The 20,604-nt window shown below is 42.3% G+C and overlaps 1 protein-coding gene across 9 annotated transcripts in view; it reads left to right on the top strand.

The window, feature by feature from the left end:
* Nucleotides 1–20,138, top strand: part of sap130 (Sin3A associated protein 130) — a 46,778-nt gene extending 26,640 nt beyond the window's left edge. For 7 of the 9 annotated variants that reach the window (XM_033031597.1, XM_033031594.1, XM_033031590.1 and 4 more), the window contains 6 exons: nt 269–627; nt 1,513–1,764; nt 2,032–2,157; nt 5,949–6,052; nt 12,671–12,784; nt 18,616–20,138. In XM_033031597.1, coding sequence (XP_032887488.1) covers nt 269–627; nt 1,513–1,764; nt 2,032–2,157; nt 5,949–6,052; nt 12,671–12,784; nt 18,616–18,774 — 1,114 coding nt within the window. In that variant the 3' untranslated portion in view covers nt 18,775–20,138. The remainder of the gene's footprint in view (nt 1–268; nt 628–1,512; nt 1,765–2,031; nt 2,158–5,948; nt 6,053–12,670; nt 12,785–18,615) is intronic. The other 2 variants (XM_033031599.1, XM_033031595.1) reach the window with 2 other exon arrangements.
* The last annotated feature ends 466 nt before the right edge of the window (nt 20,139–20,604 follow it).

Genomic DNA, 20,604 nt, shown 5'->3' with positions numbered 1-20,604 from the left:
ACACAAAATTCTCATCCAAAGACTGCAATTGCGCAGTGTCCCATTCCTTCAGTGCCACGGGAGGCGAATCATATGAATGCTTGATACTGCTGTGGCGATCTAGGTTTGTGCATCTCGAGTGAAATGTTCTCCAACCTCTGATTCAATACTGTGACTGAACTGTAACTAAACCAATCTATCTGTGTGGATGATTGAAAACAGGTATTCATTTGGAACAGTTAATGAAACATTTTGATGTTTGATTTGGATTGTCTCTATTTTTTTTCAGAAACAAATCTAAGCCAGAGATCCACATTTCAATTACCACACCAGTGGCAGTTGCAATGGAAGCAATCAGCAACCAGAACATGGAACCAATGCCCTTGTCAGGGCAGCCAAATTCTCAGCAGCCTCCGCCACCAATCCCAACACTCATTGCAGCAGCTACTCCCCATCCTCGGCCTACTTCCTTGTCAACTGTTACAGCAGCAGTCTCTACTACTACTCCAATTTCAGTTTCCATGACTACAGTGGTAGCTCCTCCATCGCAACCAGTTGCCATCTCTGTACCCGTCTCCATGAGCTCAACATTGCCAGAGATTAAAATCAAACGAGAGAACGAGTCTGTGGATGCACTGCCTGTATCAAGTAGGTGTTCTCCCTGCAGAGTCCATGTAAAAATTGACTTTGCTGCAATGAATTTTCATCTAATGATGAGGTTACCAATGCTTGCATTATTTTTCCGGAGAATGGGGTAGGCAGGCGAACAATGATAACTGCTGAGCCCAGCATCCCATGGCCTAGTGAGAAACATGTTGGAGCATCGTAATCATTCAAATTGTTGTCAAGAAAGGCTTTTTTTGGTCAAGGTTTTAAATAGCAAGCATGAGCAACTTGCAGAAGAGTGCACATGTAGATACAATATTCTGTGCCTACTGTTGAGAAATCTTTGTAAGAATGGGTGGGGTGAGGGGATATTTTTGAGGTAGGACATGGTTGGGGAGAAGTGTGTATGATGCACTGTAAATGTTTTCTGGCTGTAGCATGTGTGAAAGCATTGTAGTTTAGTAATGCTCACAGGAGAGGGGTCAGTTGGTGCACCAATCCTCCCAGTTGATTTGCTCATTTATACCTGTTAATTCGCAGAAATGACCAGGAGTTTCATTAATGTGAAAAGCTAGGATTGTTTGGGTGCTACAACTTTGTTTTCTGGGGTGTTTATTTTTAGTTTTATTCATCCATTTCCTGTTTCTGTCCCTCTATCTGAATCTCCTCTTCCAATTCATCACCCTAACTCTCAATGTCAATTCCCCCTTTCTTGCGCTCTCTCTCACATGCTTCTACTATTCTCCCATCTGCCTATGTTGCTACTTGCCTCTCTGGCTTTCATCTCCTTTGTGATCCTCCTCACTTGTTAATGTCCCCCCCCCTCTATTCACTTTTTTTCCACTAAACCTCTCTCTGGCTGTCACTCTTCTCTTCTTCTCACTTTTCTCTTATTATCTCACCCTTTCCGCCATCTCCCATTTGCAGTATCAACGTCCCAGAGCATGTCTGTGTCATCACCTGCTCTGATCCCAATGGTGAACAACCTCAACCTTCCTGGGAACGAGTTGCCGCTTGGTGCATCCCCCCGGAAGAAACCCCGCAAACAGCAGCACATTATCTCCACAGAAGAGAGTGAAATGATGGAAACAAACAGCACCGATGAGGAGAAGAATAGCAGCAGCAAGCCGGTGCTGCTCAAAGCAGAGAAGAGGAAATCGCCGCCAAAGGAATACATAGGTAAAATGGATTTGCAGCCAAAATGAAGGCTAGCATTTGTACTCGCAAGGAGTGGACCAATGATAGTGTTCTTGGGCTGGGGATAGCGTGGCAGAGATTGGAAGGAAAGTGGGATTTGTAACCCCGAGAGGAGAGAGGTGGCATGTGTCTGCCTGTAGAGACGTGCCCATTCCTAACCTCAAGCAGTATTTGTATTTTGGCATTGCAAATTGGTGCTTTTTCCACTTTTCTGAAATCTCTTGAACCAACTAAAATCTTGTTTTGCAGACGAAGAGGGTGTCAGATATGTTCCCGTACGCCCTAGACCTCCAGTTACATTACTTCGACATTACAGGAACCCCTGGAAGGCAGCTTATCATCATTTCCAAAGATATAGTGATGTGAAAGTCAAAGGTGAGACTTAATTTTCTGTTCCCGCTACATTAGGGATGAACCTTCTGGCCAGTGGGAATATTTAAACTGTTTCTAGGCAGAGACTTCAACCTTCAACCTCTAACGTGTTTAATGACGTAATCTCTTCAGCATGCAAAATGGCTTGAGCCACGATGAACAATTAGTTATCTTATCAAAAAGCAGGTTGTAATTAAATTAGTCACATAACACAGACTCTTTGGCCCACCATGTAGACCATCAAATTACCATTGTCCCAGTTTTCAACATTTCAATGCCTTTACATTCAAGTGTTCATTCATGTACTAAACCATTCTGAGTCTCTGTTTCCACCATCACCTTAGCCAGTGTGTTACAGATTACAACCACCATCCAGGTGAAAAAAAATATTCCTCCTACCGTCTTTAAATTTCCTACCCCGATCTTAAATCTATGGTTTTAGGTATCTCTGCTATGGGGGGGGAAAGTTTCTTGCGATATACCTCCTTTCTAATTTTGTATACATTGGTCTTCCCTCAACCTCTTCCACTTCAAGAAGAACAAATCCAACCTGTCATTCTGTCCATTTTACCAACTGATCAATATTAGCCTGTAGCCCGCAACATCACAAATGTTCATGTCACCTGTGAACTTGCTGATCATACCTTTCACATGCACTTCTGGATATTTGTATAATGAACAGTAATGGTCCCAACACTGATCCCTCTGATGGTTAGAGGATTCCAATCACAAAAAACAACTTGTGACCTTCATCCATGCCTCGTATCATCAGGCCAATTTTGGATCCAATTTGTCAGCTTGCAGTGGACCCTATGGGCTCTGATCTTTAGGAGCTCTCTCCCATGTGAGACCTTGACAAGTAACTATTGAGGTCCATGGACTACATCAACTGCACTTCCCTCCTTAATACATTTGGTACCTTTTCAAATAATCCAACCCAGAAAGTCAGACACGTCGACTCTCTATCAAAACCATGCTAACTTTGATTAATCCCAGTCTTTCCAAATACACATTAATCCTGTTTCTCATAATTTGTTTCAGTAAATTCCCCAGCTCTTGCCTCTGACATTGGATTTGCCATCATGGAATTATCTGGCATGACTCTGTAGCTCTTCTTGAATAAAAGTGCTATAATAAAATTCCTCCAGTCATCTGGCCCTGCAAAGGGTTCCAAATCTGTTGGGGTCCTGGCTATCCCCCCTCATTGCAGCCTGGGATATCTCATCTGGTCCAGGGGAATAATTCTTCTTTAAGCCCATTTTTTATGGATACCATATTCTAAGATTTCACTCTATCTCTACCACACCCTTGAATTCTCCCATTATAATGCCCCTCTCTTTTGTGAACACAGATGAGAAGTACTTTACGACCTTTCCTACATTTTCCAAATCCATAAATATTTCCCCTTTAGTCACTAGTATGCCCACCACTCACCTTTAACATATAACTTACCTTTAACATACCTTTAATCATTTTTCACACAGAGTGGTGAATCTCTGGAATTCTCTGCCACAGAAGGTAGTTGAGGCCAGTTCATTGGCTATATTTAAGAGGGAGTTAGATGTGGCCCTTGTGGCTAAAGGTATTAGGGGGTATGGAGAGAAGGCAGGGATGGGATACTGAGTTGGATGATCAGCCATGATCATATTGAATGGCGGTGCAGGCTCGAAGGGCCGAATGGCCTACTCCTGCACCTATTTTCTATGTTTCTAAAATACTTTGGGGATTTTCCTTGAACATTTGCACCAGTGATACTTCATTTCTTTGGCCGCCTAAATTTTCTGCAACTATCACCTGGACTTTCTCTAATCATGCAGACCCTTCCTGCTTTCAGTTCCCTGTATCTGCTGTACAGTTGTTTTCTGTCTCTATCTCTTGGCACCCAGGGTGCCATGGACTTGTTGGCCTTAGCTTCACCCTAATGGGAACGCGTTGTCCCTGAACTGTCATCATTTCATCTTTGATTACCTCTGAATACTTGCATGTAACGTCTGCTGCAAGTAACTGATCTCAATCTACTTTTGCTAGATAGACACAAAGTGCTGGAGTAACTCAGCGGGTCTGGCAGTATCTCTGGAGAAAAAGGATGGGTCACTTTTCGCTTCTGACCCATCTTCAAACTGACTACGTTTGCTGCACACTATTGCTGAATCTTGTCTTGTGATAATGAAAACAGCCTTTCTTCAATTTCTGATGTGTCCCGATACCTTTCCTGAATTATCTTGAAACTTATAGTTATGGTCACTTTATCCAAATTGTTTCCCCATAATTCAACCACTTGCCCAGCTGAATCCTCATGATTAGATCCAGTACTGCCCCTTCTCTAGTTTGACTCTACTGGCTCAAAAGGTTCTCCTCAAATCTTTGCACTCCGAGACAAGCCCAGATAATATTGGGAAAGTTGAAATCCCCTTTTGCTGTAACCCTATGATTCTTATCCCTCTCCATAATTTGCTTACATATCTGCTTTTCTGTCACCCAATGACTCTTGAGACACCTGTTGGGTATCCCAGTAAATTAATACCCCGTTTGGTTCTTCAGCTCTGCCATATGGGCAAAAGATAAAGTGCTGGAATAACTCAATAGGTCAGGTAGCATCTGTGGAGGGAATAGACAGGTGAGGTTTTGGGGTGGGACCCTCTTTTAATCTGACAGCTGAGTTCCTACTGCATTTTTTTTTTTTTTTTGCTGAAGATTCCAGCATCTGAAGTTTCTGCCCATATGAACGATTTTAAACAACCTTTTACGATATTGTCCCTCATTGCTGCAGTAATGGACTCCTTAATCAATATTGCAATGCATCTCCTGTTTTGCATCCCACCTATCTGAAGATTCTATTTCCTGACTGTTGAGTTGCCAGTTCCAGTGGCAACAATAATATATTCCTATGTGTTAATCAATGCTTTTGACTCTTCTGCCTTGCTGGTTAGACCTTGTGCAATAAAATAGAGGGAATTTAGCCTTGTGTTTCTCCCATGTAACTCATCATGTCCATGTCTGCTCTGCCTTCTGGACTTAGCTTTCCTTCCAGAGTTGATGTACGTCCCACATCTCTGCAAAGTAGCATAAACCCTCTCGGGCTGCACTAGCTGCAGAAGCACGTTACTACTTGTAATTTTACTCTGCCATGTCTCTACTCCAAATCGGCTGTAAAAATGTTTCATTTTACTTCTACTATTGAAACGTAAAGTTAATTTGTATTGTTGGTGAATTGTAAGATTTTTGTTAATTGGCAATCGAGCAACATGGGTGATGACGTTGTTTATACTATAGTAGCAAGGATTCCAATGTCACTATTATATGCAGAGTAAGAGTCCACCAAAAAATGAGGTAAATGACTAGTTAATAGCTATTTTGGTCATTGTGGTAGATGTTTACTGAGATAGTGGCGTCTTGAAAATCCATTTAAACCTATCAAAAAGTTAGTTTGGAGCCTAGTTTAAAAGAAATTTACCCTGGCATTTCTATTAAAATTCCCATTTGAGTTGTTCGAAAAATGGAAATGACCGTCTCTGCAATTAGTTTGTGTAATTATTTGAAAGATTAGTTGTTTATATGTCAATCTTTCTTTCAATTTTACATTGTTGATCTGGAGAGCGGTATTGGTCTAATTGTAGGTTTTGAAGGTTGATGGTCTGGTTTATGCTGTCCCGTTTTACTGGGTTGTTGGGCTTAAATCCACGCTTCGTTGATCTATGTAACTCCATTTATTGCTAAAAGGAAGTAAAATATCTGTATTTGGTTCTCACTGCATAATAACCTTGGACTGATGCCTTCTCTATCTTTAATTGCAGAGGAGAAAAAGCCCACATTGCAGGAGATTGCTAATCAGAAAGGAATTGTGTGCAAGGCTCAGGGTTGGAAAGTACATCTCTGTGCTGCACAACTCATGCAGTTGGTAAGTGAAATGAAGATTGTCTTTGCCCACTATGAGGCGTTATATGTGCCACTAAGTGACTTGGGCACAATTTTTTTTAAACAATTATTATATCGATACCTGTCTTTCACAGTAATCTTCAAGCAAATCTATTTCTAAAATACCAGTAGATTTTTCTGAATACTTACACGAATCTTATGAAGCAGGTGTTGCAACTGTCCATGAATGTGTTTCATTTCGCAAGAAATTCTCTTATTTCCCATCTACTCTTGCACTATAGGCTTCACGGGTAGAAAGGCCGCCTGTGCGGCTGTCAAATCCATCCCAGTCCTGTTCTCCTGTAACTTTCTTTCTCGATGTATTTTTGTCAAAACAGAAATCTGGAACATGCCTTGTCTACTGAAACTTTTTTTGACATATCCTATTAACCTGACGTTTCAAATCCATAATGATGCAAGTCGGTGGGAATTTTTACCGAAAATTGAGTGATTTTTGTTAATTAGCACTGAATATCTGTTGGATAAGGGGCTAGAAATTGATTTGCATCGTTTGGAGTCTGTCTACTATTGGGTAAATATCCCGACCTAGATTTTATCCTGATTAAGGGTGCTGCCGGTATAAAGTTTGTACGTTCTCCCTGTGACAGAAGCTCTCCCCTTCTGTGATCCACAGCCGATCTGGTTGTGCTATCTCTTCCATGCTTGAGAGAAAGCTTCAGTACATACCCTTGCTTTCCAGTACCTTAGGATCATGTGCAATAAAATATTGCTGCCAGGAAGCCGTGCATGAAATCACTACAAGCCCCCTTGCATCACCACTTTAAGCATTGCCTGGAATAGTTGAATTTCTATCTCCTGGTATTTGTGCCTGAATATTTTTGATGTGCCTGTGACCAGAATATAACTGACATCACTGTGACAAAAGGGATGATGCGGAGTCTGATTTCATGCTGAATATGCACATTCTCGGTATTTCAATATACTGTCTGTAACATGATACCAAATGGAGAAGTTACGCTGCAATACATTTGAGATATTCTGTCTTGTGTAAACCAATTTGCCAATTTAGCCATTTGCGGAAAGCAGTTGAGATATGCTTTTACTGTATATCCCCTTTGAAGTTGAGGTTTGCCAGTCCTGGCATCGCTACATTATGATAAAAGGCTCATTGTTGCTGAATCTAAATTTACCAGTGCATCTCTGTAAATAGAATGTGCTTTATGTTGGTTGTCAGCAGTGACCTTCATTAAAATAAGTTAACTGCATGCTAGCAGAAAGTCTCTCATGTATTTGGTTGCATTACATTTATCCAGAACATTATCTTAGTGAAGCTCTGGTGTATTGTTCAACTGATCTGAATGTAGTGTCAGCAAAAGCCACATTTTATTTGGCTCATGAAACTAATTTAAATGAAATCATTTAAAGTTGAGACACAAACCAGTCTAAAAAAATGTGAAGTTGCAGGTCGGATGTCTGGCTTTTCTATTGAATCAATTATTTTATAACCTGATTTTCTGTAACATGAGGTTTCTTAGGAACACAACTATTGTGTAATAGCAGAACTACCTGTATTAGTCTGGTAACCCTTCACCAAAGGACATCCAGTACATCGACATCCTTGCTTAAATAAGGAAACAAATGCTGAACACTGTACTCCAACTTTCAAGTTCAAGTGAGTTTATTGTCATGTGTCCCTGATAGGACAATGACATTCTTGCTTTGCTTCAGCACACAGAACATAGTAGGCATTTACTACAAAACAGATCAGTGTGTCCATATACCATTATATAAAAGGTACACAAAAATGCTGGAGAAACTCAACGGGTGCAGCAGCTATGGAGCGAAGGAAATAGGCGAAGTTTCGGGCCGAAACTCTTCTTCAGACTGATGGGGGGTGGGGGGGAGAAGGAAGGAAAAAGGGAGGAGGAGGAGGAGCCCGAGGGCGGGGGGATGGGAGGAGACGGCTCGAGGATTAAGGAAGGGGAGGAGACAGCAAGGGCTAACAAAACTGGGAGAATTCAACGTTCATGCCATCCGGACGCAAGCAACCCAGGCGGAATATGAGGTGCTGTTCCTCCAATTTCCGGTGTTGCTCACTCTGGCAATGGAGGAGACCCAGGACAGAGAGGTCGGATTGGGAATGGGAGGGGGAGTTGAATTGGAGGAACAGCACCTCATATTCCGCCTGGGTTGCTTGCGTCCGGATGGCATGAACGTTGAATTCTCCCAGTTTTGCTAGCCCTTGCTGTCTCCTCCCCTTCCTCAACCCTCGAGCTGTCTCCTCCCATCCCCCCGCCCTCGGGCTCCTCCTCCTCCCTTTTTCCTTCCTTCTCCCCCCCTACCCCCCATCAGTCTGAAGAAGGGTTTTGGCCCGAAACGTTGCCTATTTCCTTCGCTCCATAGATGCTGCTGCACCCGCTGAGTTTCTCCAGCATTTTTGTGTACCTTCGATCTTCCAGCATCTGCAGTTCCTTCTTGAATACCATTATATAAATATATACACACATGAATAAATTAACTGATAATGGATTGTTAATGATCAGAGTTTTGTCTGAGCCAGGTTTACTAGCCTGATGGCTGTGGGGAAGTAGCTATTCCTGAACCTGGTCGTTGCAGTCTTCAGGCTCCTGTACCTTCTACCTGTTCTTCGCATTGCCACAAGTCGAGTGAAAAGAGAAAGGGTCTTCAACCTGTTAGCTCTGAATATTTTCCAAACAAAAATAAATCTGATTGCGGTAAGAGAAACGAGGAGTTAATTCAGTTGTTGGAGACCGTAGTGTTTTTTTTTTCCACCCGTGAATTATTTAAAGGGGTTGTGCATTTCCTTGAGAATGAGGAACAAAGAGATGAGTGGAATCGGGGACAACTATTCTTTCAGCAGTGGTCCTAATAGCCTTCAAACTGGAAGTTCTGTGGTTATAATTAAAGTAACAAATAACATCTTCTGTGACGTGCTGTGTAATTCCTGCTTGTCCTTAGGATTCTTGATGTGGTCAGTTATATTTTCCTCTTCCAAAGTCAACCATGTTTCAATCGTGAACTCGTGATCAAGTTCAAATATTGTGTCATAATCATGGTATTTCCAGCAATGGTTACTGTTCCCATTGTGTTGACTGTGGAGACCTGTGAGGACTTGCCCGTGGAAGTTAAAAGCTGCTGGAAATACCCAGCGGTCAGGCAGTATCTGTGGAAGGAGATTCAGTATTGGGTCAAAGAACCTTCATCAGAACTGGAAGAGTGATGCAGCAAATCAGTCTAACCACGAAGAGCTATTTAGGCATGCAGATACAATCTCTTGGTGATATCATCGAAGTACAATTGTAATCACCTTGGGGGAAGCTTGCAAAGGGCTCACTAATTCACTAACGCCAATATCAAAACACGTGGACAATATTTTCGGGGTCAATATTTCCACGATGTTAGTACTTGTCCTGAGAGCCTCAATCACAGGAAGAGGCTCTTGGAGAGTCTCATCGTAATGCTGCCAGCGCTTCAGCCACTGGTGAATGAGCGTGTACGCCATGGTGGAAAGGGGTAGTGGCAGTGTCCTCCTATAGGAGCCTGCACAGCCTTCAGAAGGCTGGAGGCTGCCTCCTCGTGCAAAATGAACTCGTGGAAGGAAGTTGAAAGAGGGACATCTATAAAGCGAGGAGTGTCCATGATGGAACTTTGGAATGTAGCGATATACACCTTCCTGATGTAAATGCAACAGTGGGCAAAATAGTGGCAGGCTGCAAAGATTCTGAGAGCTCGGGTGACCCTGACTTTCATGGTGAAGAGTACTAAATGAGAGTTCATTTCCTGAAAAGATGATAAAAACAAACCCTCAGCATTTTTAAGGAGTATGTGAACAGGTACCTTCAAGTATCATAACCCACAGTGCTAAGGACTGAGAGTTTGGAGTGATTCTGGCTGACAGTGTCCTTTCTTTTGCTCCATGTGATGAGCTAAATGGTGTCTTGATTCATAAACTTAAAAGTCTATCTGCTCCCTATTCTGTTATAAACTGTGCTCAGTGTCTTACTTAATTTCCAGGTCCGTCAGTTTCGCCACCTCCAGTTTGACCCCACCACTCGCCACATCTTCCCATCTCCCCCCCTGTCTGCCTTACGCAAAGACCGTTCCCTCCGCAACTCCCTTGTCAATTCTTCCCTTCCCTCCCGCTCCACCCCTTCCCCGGGCACTTTCCTTTGCAACCGCAAGAGATGCTACACCTGTCGCTTTACCTCCCCCCTTGACTCCATTCAAGGACCCAAGCAGTCATTCCAGGTGCGACAGAGGTTCACCTGCACCTCCTCCAACCTCATCTATTGCATCTGCTGCTCTAGATGTCAGCTGATCTATATCGGTGAGACCAAGCGTAGGCTTGGCGATCGTTTCGCCGAACACCTCAGCTCGGTCCGCAATAACCAACCTGACCTCCCGGTGGCTCAGCACTTCAACTCCTCCTCCCATTCCGTATCCGACCTCTCTGTCCTGGGTCTCCTCCATTGCCAGAGTGAGCAACACCGGAAATTGGAGGAACAGCACCTCATATTCCGCTTGGGGAGTCTGCATCCTGGTGGCATGAACATTGATTTCTCACAATTCTGTTAACCCTTGCTGTCTCCTCCCCTTCCTACCTCAGCCCTCGGGCTCCTCTTCCTCCTTTTTCCTTTCTTCTCCCCCCACCCCCTATCAGTCTGAAGAAGGGTTTTGGCCCGAAACGTTGCCTATCTCCTTCGCTCCATAGATGCTGCTGCACCCGCTGAGTTTCTCCAGCATTTTTGTGTACCCTCATCAATATCTTAGCAGCAACAAGGCTCTGGACCAAAGTAGATCATGCTGAGTCCCTTATCTTTTCTTTGAAAGTCAGTTACTCCTTTGCCCTCTGGCAGCTTTCAATTCTCCACCATACTCAACCTTTTTTGGATCATATAAAATGTGCTTTCCTGCAGCACATCCTGATACTCAGTCCTCGGTCTCTTGACTTTCCCCAAAAGTTCAAATTCTCAACTTGAAATTCATCATGGCGTCCCCTTCTCTGTGAAAATCGTTCTCCTCTGTCTCTCCATTCCAAAGAGTTCCTTCACCTGTGACTCTAAGGCTTGGTAATGTTTAAATTGTGGATGTCTTGTCATTTCAATGTCCATCCATAGTCAGCCTGATAGTTTGGTTTTGAAGTTCTTAGCATGGAGATCGTGCTGTGCTGCTGGGTTTGAATTTGAAGGAATTAAACCTAGAAGTGAAGCATGAGTGATGATATATCGAAATTCGGGATCCCTTATCTTTGGTGATGGAAGTTATGCTTTTGGGAGGTGTTGTACTGTAGTCTCTGGAAAACAGCAGTGCAGTTTGTAAATGTTATATACTGCAACCAAATTGGTCAAGGGTGTGATTGTTTAATGTGGTTGATCAGCTGGTTCCTTCATCCGAAATGTTGCTCAACCTATTAACTTCCTCAAGCAGATTGTTTGTTGCTCCAGATTCCAGTCTCGACACTGTCTTGTGCCTTCATCCCAAGTACTGTTTGACTTGTGTAATGTTGAGAGTGCATTTATCCGGACAAGTGAAAATTATTCTATCCTGCGCCTAACATGCCTGCTTAGTTCCTTTCACAGCTGGCTCAGTTGAATTTCTGGTCAGTGGTAACCCCCCAAAATGGTGGTGTCAATACCAAAGACTTGTTGGGCAAGTACTTGGCACACGTTGCTTATTATGCTTATTGTTCCTAGCTTTTGAATTTTGTGTAAAGATGGCGGCGGCTCGCGGCAGCGGCCTCTACAGTGCGTATATATGTATATGTATATTTATATTGCTTTTAGCTGTGTATATCGGGGGGGGGGAGGGGGGTGAGGGGAACTTTTAAATCTCTTCCCTGTACGGGGGACCCGACCTTTTCCCTGTTGGGTCGCCGTTGTCGTTGGGGCCTAGCACCGTGGAACAGCCTCCAACCGGAACGACCTGGGGGCTCCAGTCGCGGAGCCTGCGGACTCGCTATTGTGGAGCTGGTCGGCTTCAGAGCGTGGAGAGCTGTGGTGACGCGCGGCTGCGACCCAGCTTCGGAGGCTCCAGCCGCAGGCTCGGTGAACGGTGACATCGGGAGTTCGCGGATCCCTAGTGGGAGACTGCTTTTCGGAGCTCCCGCAATGGAAAACGGGAGAGATGACGACTTTGCCTTCCATCACAGTGAGGAGGAGATTCACTGTGATGGATGTTTGTGTAAATTGTGTGGTTTTTTCGTGTTGTATGACTGCAGAAACCAAATTTCGTTTGAACTTCATTTGAGGTTCAAATGCCAATAAACGGTATTGTATTCAGGTCTTGTTCATGCAGACATGGGCTCCTTCATTTTCTAAGGAGTTATGAATAGAGTCAGTGTCTATTCACTATATGAAGCCATCAGTGAATGTCTCCACTTAATAGGAGAAAAAATATTTTGGAGAGTGTTATACCTGAAGTTTCCTAGAATTTAGTGTTTAAGAAATGGGGTGGGGAGAAGGGAGGAAATAGAAACCAAAACAAATTCTGTTCAAAGATTTGCTTATTGGGTATCTTAATGATTAAGGAATTACTCCTTGCAAATTACTAGGGAAATGTGAGCTCAGTCTTTTACATATCTTTCTGTTTCTTCCCCCAAAACCTTGACTGAACGCTATAGACGAGCTTGGAACATGATGTGTACAACCGATTGGCTTCATTACAGGATGGGCTGATTCCAAAGAAAAAAGCAGCTGCAGATGATGACATTCATCGAATCAATGAGCTGATTCAGGTACGTGGATGTCATGAGTACGGCAGGTCTCTGGCGCTGTGAGACAACAACTCAACCGCTGTGCTACTGTACCGCTCTGGCATACTAATGGGTTACGATATCATAATGATCAGTCAAGCACATATCCTGAGGTTTGAATTGATGATCGATAGGTATTTGTTCAAATCCTGTCATGAAAGCTGGAAAATTTTAATTCAGTTAACTCTGGAATGAAGTAGTTAGAATTGATTAAGGTAACCACAAGAAAATTGATCGTTTTTTCGTGAACCGGTTCACTAACATCCTTTTGGAAAAGGAAATCTGCTGTCGTTATCTGGCTTAACCTTAACGTGATCCTTGACAATATGATCTTCACCGCCCTTGGTGGTGGCCAGGCAAACCACGACAATGATTTGCCGTCCTTGCTGATCTTGTCTATATTCCACGCATGAATAAAACAGAATGCACTAGATGAGTGTGACGACTAGTGAAAATGTCATGATGGCAAGCTATAAATCCCAATTAAGTTTATTTAAAAACAAAATCAGAAATTGTTACAGCTAGATAAAACAAAAATCAATAATGGGCAATTTAACAGAGTTAACAGAAGATAACTAAAAAGGCAATACGGGGAGAAAAAATGAGGTATGAAGGTAAGCTAACCAAGAATATAAAGGAGGATAGTAAAAGCTTCTTGAGGTATGTGAAGAGGAAAAAATTAGTTAAGACCAAAGTTGGAACCTTGAAGGCTGAAAAGGGTGAATTTATTATAGGGAACAAGGAAATGGCAGAAGTTGAATTTGTAGCAGTACTTTGGATCCGTCTTCACGAAGGAAGATACTGACAATCTTCCTGATGTACTAGTGGCCAGAGGATCTGGGGTGACGGAGGAACTGAAGGAAATCCACATTAGGCAGGCAATGGTGTTGGGTAAACTGATGGGACTGAAGGCTGATAAATCCCCAGGGCCTGATGGTCTGCATCCCAGGGTACTTGAGGAAGTGGCTCTAGAAATCGTGGACGCATTGGTAATCATTTTCCAATGTTCTATAGATTCAGGATCAGTTCCTGTGGATTGGAGGGTACCTAATGTTATCCCACTTTTTAAGAAAGGCGGGAGAGAGGAAACGGAATTATAGACCAGTTAGCCTGACATCAGTGGTGGGGAAGTTGCTGGAGTCAATCATAAAAGATGAAATAGCAGCACATTTGGATAGCAGTAACAGGATCGGTCTGAGAGCATGGATTTACGAAGGGAAAATCATGCTTGACTAATATTCTGGAATTTTTTGAGGATGTAATTAGGAAAATGGACAAGGGAGCCAGTGAATGTAGTGTACCTGGACTTTCAGAAAGCATTTGATAAGGTCCCACATAGGACATTAGTGGGCAAAATCAGGGCACATGGTATTGGGGTAGAGTGCTGACATGGATAGAAAATTGGTTGGCAAACAGGAAACAGTGTAGGGATCAACGGGTCCCTTTCAGAATGGCAGACAGTGACAAGTGGGGTACCACATGGCTCGGTGCTGGGACCGCAGCTATTACAATATACATTACTGATTTAGATGAAGGGATTACAAGTAACATTAGTAAATTTGCATATGACACAAAGCTGGGTGGCAGTGTGAACTGTGAGGAGGATGCTATGAGTATGCAGGGTGACTTGGACAGGTTGGGTGAGTGGGCAGATGCCTGGCAGATGCAATTTAATGTGAATAAATGTTAGGTTATCCACTTTGGTAGCAAAAACAGGAAGGCAGATTATTATCTAAATGGTGCCGTTGGGAAAAGGGAAAGTACAATAAGATCTGGGGGTTCTTGTTCATCAGTCAATGAAAGTAAGCAGGTACAGCCGGCAGTGAAGAAAGCGAATGGCATGTTGGCCTTCATAAAAAGATGAGTTGAGTATAGGAGCAAAGAAGCCCTTCTGCAGGGCCCTAGTGAGACCACACCTGGAGTATTGTGTGCAGTTTGGGTCTCCGAGTTTGAGGAAGGACATTCTTGCTATTGAGGGAGTGCAGCGTAGGTTCACAAGGTTAATTCCCGGGATGCGGGACTGTCATGTGCTGAGAGAATGAAGCAGCTGGACTTGTATACTCTGGAATTTAGAAGGATGAGAGGGTATCTTATTGAAACGTATAAGATTATTGAGGGTTTGGACACGCTAGAGGCCGGTAACATTGTCCCGATGTTGGGGGAGTCAAGAACCAGGGGTCACAGTTTAAGAATAAGGGGTAAGCCATTTAGAACGGAGATGAGGAAACACTTTTTCACACAGTTGTGAGTCTGTGGAATTCTCTGCCTCAGAGGGCGGTGGAGGCCGGTTCTCTGGATACTTTCAAGAGAGCTAAATTGGGCTCTTAAGGATATCGGAGTCAAGGGATATGGGGAGAAGGCAGGAACGGGGTACTGATTGTGGATGATCAGCCATGATCACATTGAATGGCGGTGCTGGCTTGAAGGGCCGATGGCCTACTCCTGCACCTATTGTTTATTTCTCATTTGTTAGCTTAACTGATTCACTAGTGTCCTTTAGGGAAAGAAAGCGGCTGTCTTTACCCCATCTGTAAGGATGTTGCTGGGACATGAGGCCTGGAAGAGGTTGGGCGGGCTAGAAATGTATTCCTTGGATTGCAGGAGGCTGAGGGTAATCTTATCAAGGTGTGTAAAATCATGAGGGGAAATGATAGGGTGAATAGACAGTCTTACCCAGTGTAAGGAATCAAGAACCAGAGGAGATGGGTTTAAGATGAGAGAACTATTTAATAGAAACCTGAGGAGCTAGCTTTTCATAGAGTGGGTGGTGGAAAAGTAGCTGCTGCTAAACCATGTGGTGTGTGAGTTCAGGTTTCTGGCTCCCCTGCTCGACTAGCAGCAAGAAGAGATGGTGGGAATCCTTAATGATAGATGCCATCACCTTGAGGCAGCACCTCGTAGATGCATTTGATGATGGTGAGGGCAAAAATACAACAGATAAGAATAGTGGAGAAGCAATATTTTGAGAAGAATAGAAAACAACATTGACATTTTATTATTTAAATCGCAGTTGATATTCATAAATCTGTACTCTTGTGCTAGGACATATAGATAGGATGCAAAAAGAGCAACTAATTTGAGTCTGAAGAAGGGTTTCGGCCCGAAACGTTGCCTATTTCCTTCGCTCCATAGATGCTGCTGCACCCGCTGAGTTTCTCCAGCTTTTTTGTGTACCAACTAATTTGAGAGACTTGTTAGAAGAGATGTTGGCCTGAGAAGCAAAGTGATGGTCTGTTCAGGGCTTGTGACATCACATTCAGTATACTTGATTACTGTGAATTATTTTGTGAGGAAAGTAAAAGCAGATTGAAAATATAGAAGAATGATTTGAGGTGTTTAAAATGTTGAGAAGGCTCATCCGAAGATCCTTCTCAATAGTTGAGTCTAAAGTTAGGCAGTAGTATTTTGGGATAAAAGAATTGAGGAGAACAAATTTCTTGCATTTGCAGATATATCCCCATACGGTTTGGATGAAGTCATTAAAGATGTACACAACTGAGATGGATGCAAGAAACCTACAGAAGAATTGAGGGCTAGGGTATTAGGTCCAAGATCAGAGCAACTCTGACCTAATTGAAGGACTGAGGCAGTTTGACCTACTTAATAAACTGTGCAAAGCAGGATCCCACTAATGCATATTTTAATCGTGCCTAGCCAAATAACAATACTTTTGCTTATAAAAGCATGGTTTCATGAGAGACTTTAGTGAAATAGACACAGCTTTACAAATTAAAATTTAATTATATAAGATTTATTGGCTTTTTTTCCTCCCAGCTTCCACTCCAATGATTATTACCAACTCATTTACAACTACGCTCTTCCAGTGCCCTCCATAATGTTTGGGACAAAGACCCATCATATATTTATTTGCCTCTGTACTCCACAATTTGAGATTTGTAATAGAAGAAAGTCACATGTGTCAGATTTTAATAAACGCCATTTTTATACATTTTGGTTTCACCATGTGGAAATTACAGCAGTGTTTATACATAGTTTCTAACCCCCCCCCCCCCATTTCAGGCACCATTTTTTTTTTAGGGGACACAGCAATGTCATGTAAATGAAAGTAGTCGTGTTTAGTATTTTGTTGCATATCCCTTGCATTCAATTACGGCTTGAAGTCTGCGATTGATGGACATCACCAGTTGGTAGGTGCCTTCTCTGGTGATGCTCTGCCAGGCCTGTATTGCAGCCATCTTTAGCTTATGCTTGTTTTGGGGGCTAGTCCCCTTCAGTTTTCTCTTCAGCATATAAAAGGCATGCCCAATTGGGCTCAGATTGGGTGATTGGCCACTCAAGAATTAATCATTTTTTAGCTTTGAAAAACTCCTTTGTTTCTTTAGCAGTATGTTTGGGATCATTGTCTTGCTGTAGAATGAATCGCCAGCCAATGAGCTTTGAGGCATTTGTTTGAACATGAGCAGATAGGATGTGTCTATACACATCAGAAATATTATTGCTACTACCATCAGCAGTTGCAACATCAATGAAGATAAGTGAGCCAGTACCTTCATCAGCCATACATGCCCAGGCCATAACACCCCCACCACCGTGTTTCACAGATGAGGTGATATGCTTTGGATCTTGGCCAGTTCCTTCTCTTCTCCATACATTGTTCTTGTCATCACTCTGAGATAAGTTAATCTTTGTCTCATCTGTCCACAAAACCTTTTTCCAGAACGGTCGTTGCTCTTTTAAGTACTTGTTGGCAGACTGTAATGCGGCCATCCTATTTTTGCGGCTAAACAGTGGTTTGTATCTTGCAGTGTAGCCTCTGTATTTCTGTTCATGAAGTCTTCTGCGGACAGTGGTCATTGACAAATCCACACCTGTCTCCTGAAGAGTGTTCTTGATCTGTCGGACTGGTGTTTGGGGATTTTTCTTTATTATAGAGAATTCAGCTGTGGGGGTCTTCCTTGGCCTGTCAGTCCCTTTGCGATTATTAGGCTCATCAGTGCTCTTTCTTCTTATGATGTTCCAAACAATTGATTTTGGGAAGCCTAATGTTTGGCTGATGTCTCTATCAATTTTATTCTTGTTTCTAAGTCTCAAAATAGCTTCTTTGACTTTCATGGGCACAACTTTGATCCTCATGTTGATAAACAGCAATAAAAGTTTCCAAAGATGATGAAAAGATTGGAGGAAAGATTAGGTGCTGTGAGCTCTCTTATCTTCATTAAGGAGGCAATTATACACACCTGAGCAATTATAAACGCCTGTGAAGCCATGTGTTGCAAACATTATGATGCCCTGAATAGGGGGACTATGTATAAACACAGCTGTAATTTCCACATGGTGAAACCAAAATGTATAAAAATTGCCTTTATTAAAATCTGACAATGTGCACTTTAACCACATGTGACTTTCTTCTATTACAAATCTCAAATTGTGGCGTACAGAGGCAAATAAATAAATGATGGGTCTTTGTCCCAAACATTATGGAGGGCATTGTACATAGTCTGTTTGGAAGCACTTGAGTCTTTAGGAAGAAATAAGTGAACGATCTAAAAATATTGAAAGTCCGGGGCAGTAGGACCTTTTGTGGAGCCCAGAGAGCAGACCATCTATGCCACAGTACTTGGACCTCTTCCTGACTGGATTATTCAAATAAATCCCTTTCTCCTGAACAATCAACATGGGAATGTTAACACAACCAGCATTAGGACCACACAGAAGCACATCGCACAAAGTAGCCAATGAGTGAGAGCAGGTATAGTTTGGACATTCCTGAGCCAACGTTGCTGCGCTTTGGTGCCCGTGAAACTGGTGATGTCTTATTTGTTGTAACACTATTTGCGTTGTTCTATTTGCAGGGGAACATGCAACGCTGCAAACTGGTTATAGATCAGATCACTGAGGCCAAAGATACCATGATGAAGGTTCTGGATCACAAGGATAGAGTTCTAAAACTCCTTAACAAAAACGGTGCCGTGAAGAAAGTATCCAAATTAAAGAGGAAAGAAAAGTCCTAAGGTCTAAGTGGGGGTAGCAACTGTATTTTAAAGCCACTGTATAGATGTTTAGTTTGGTATTTGAATAAAGGCAGTGTTTGCAGATGATGGATATGTTCTACAGAGCAGTGAATGGAAGCACCCATCTTCCCAAATCCATTTCCATTGTTGATCAATTGATTTGCCAGATCATCCCACTGAAATTGTGACAACCTGCAAAATGAAAATCTATTTTTCTCTCTGACCTCACTATGGACTGCCAAGCAATGTTTTTGCAATGTTGACTAGTTTGCCCATTAAGTTGTAGAGCTTCCACCTCCTTCATTCTCTGTATTCCACATTATTCTGAAAAGGCAAATCAGTAAGCAGATTTTCCTTGTTCATTTTCTTTTCATCTTTGGGATAGTGAGTTTTATAAGAATCGATAATTGATTAGTTCCATGCAGTAGCACCTCTACTTCTCTTGGTTTACAGTGGCGAGAGAGTGCAAGAAACTTAGCTGTTGTTGATTAGCAACCCCAGTTGGTTGCAGTTGTTGAAGGGGTGGTTGTAGGTTAGAATAGAAAAACTACTAAACTCCAGCAACCAGAGTTAGCATCTAGGGAAAGTGGCTAATCTGATTTTGTTAGTCCCTTAATAGATATGCTCTCTTTCATAATTCAATAGGGCATGAATTATTGAAGTGCCCATTCTTGGTACTTGTGAAACATGACTCATGACCCTAAAAGTCGGCCCTGCTGTGACTTTCAGGAGCGATTTGAGAGCTGTATGAATATTTTCTCAGTGAGAAAAGAAAAATCCTTAATTTTAATTCTTCACCTTGGGAATAAATGGGGTGTTAGCTAATCAAAACCACATACTCGTGGCCTCACTGTATTGTGAGTTTGGTATGGCTTTCTGGAAGGAGTGTAAAAGAATTGTAAATTTGTTACAGTGTGGCTTTTTTTTCGGTCTGCAATGTCAAGTGGAAGCCTGCTCCTGGCCAAGGTGAATTGGCTGAGCAGGGTCCTGTTGCAGTGCAGTTGTAGTATCTTTCCACTCTGGGTAAAGATTCTAATCATGTGATGATCTTTCTATCAGAAACTATTAAAAAGTGGAATAATTAGGTTTTTTAATATTTAAAGAAAAGGAAGCTTGCACGATTCTTGGTCAGAGTCTCTGTAAGACATGGCAGCATTTTATTGCCCATCCATCACTTATTTCCTCATTGTGTTTTGTGTTTGGACGAGCAGTGTCTGTAACCGAGAAGGTATTTAAGCCTGAGCTGCTTTTCATGTGTATGGCGATCTTGTGTGAGATGTTTGTAGTTTGTGATGCAGTTTCTTGTACATATATACTTGGAAATCATTAATAAACAGTGCAAGCTTTTATACCAATTACACAAACCTGACTGGAAAAGAATGTTCTGAATTCACTTGCATCTCCTTACACGTGTGTGTTTGTTCTATTTTCTTGGTACTATGACAATGGTCAACACACTGCACACCTTCATTGTTCTCATACCACTGTAGATTCTTATATTGGTCTCAATTGGCCAAACATAAGACAAATTGTGATCTGTGTCTCACTAGTTTGATTGCCAAACTAAAAGTAATCTGATTCTAGCTTTTGTTTTGCTGACTAATTGTCTACTCGTTCAATTATTTTGCTTTTTGGTATTTGAAGGTTTTGGTTTCAACCACTCTAAACGCTCAAAAAAGATACGTAAATGATATTGCTAAAGCTTTTTTAAACTGAAAACTCTGCAGACAATAAATCAACTTCTGATGTCTTCGTTACCGATCACCCCATTCCATGCTGATCTACTAATGGAACTCTGGCACCTCTTATTCATGGTTGTACAGCATAGAA

The sequence above is a fragment of the Amblyraja radiata genome, chromosome 13 (assembly GCF_010909765.2).
Source record: "Amblyraja radiata isolate CabotCenter1 chromosome 13, sAmbRad1.1.pri, whole genome shotgun sequence".
In the NCBI taxonomy this organism is placed as follows: Eukaryota; Metazoa; Chordata; class Chondrichthyes; order Rajiformes; family Rajidae; genus Amblyraja; species Amblyraja radiata.
Note: the sequence above shows the minus strand (reverse complement) of the source record. Positions and strands in the feature narration are given on the sequence as shown.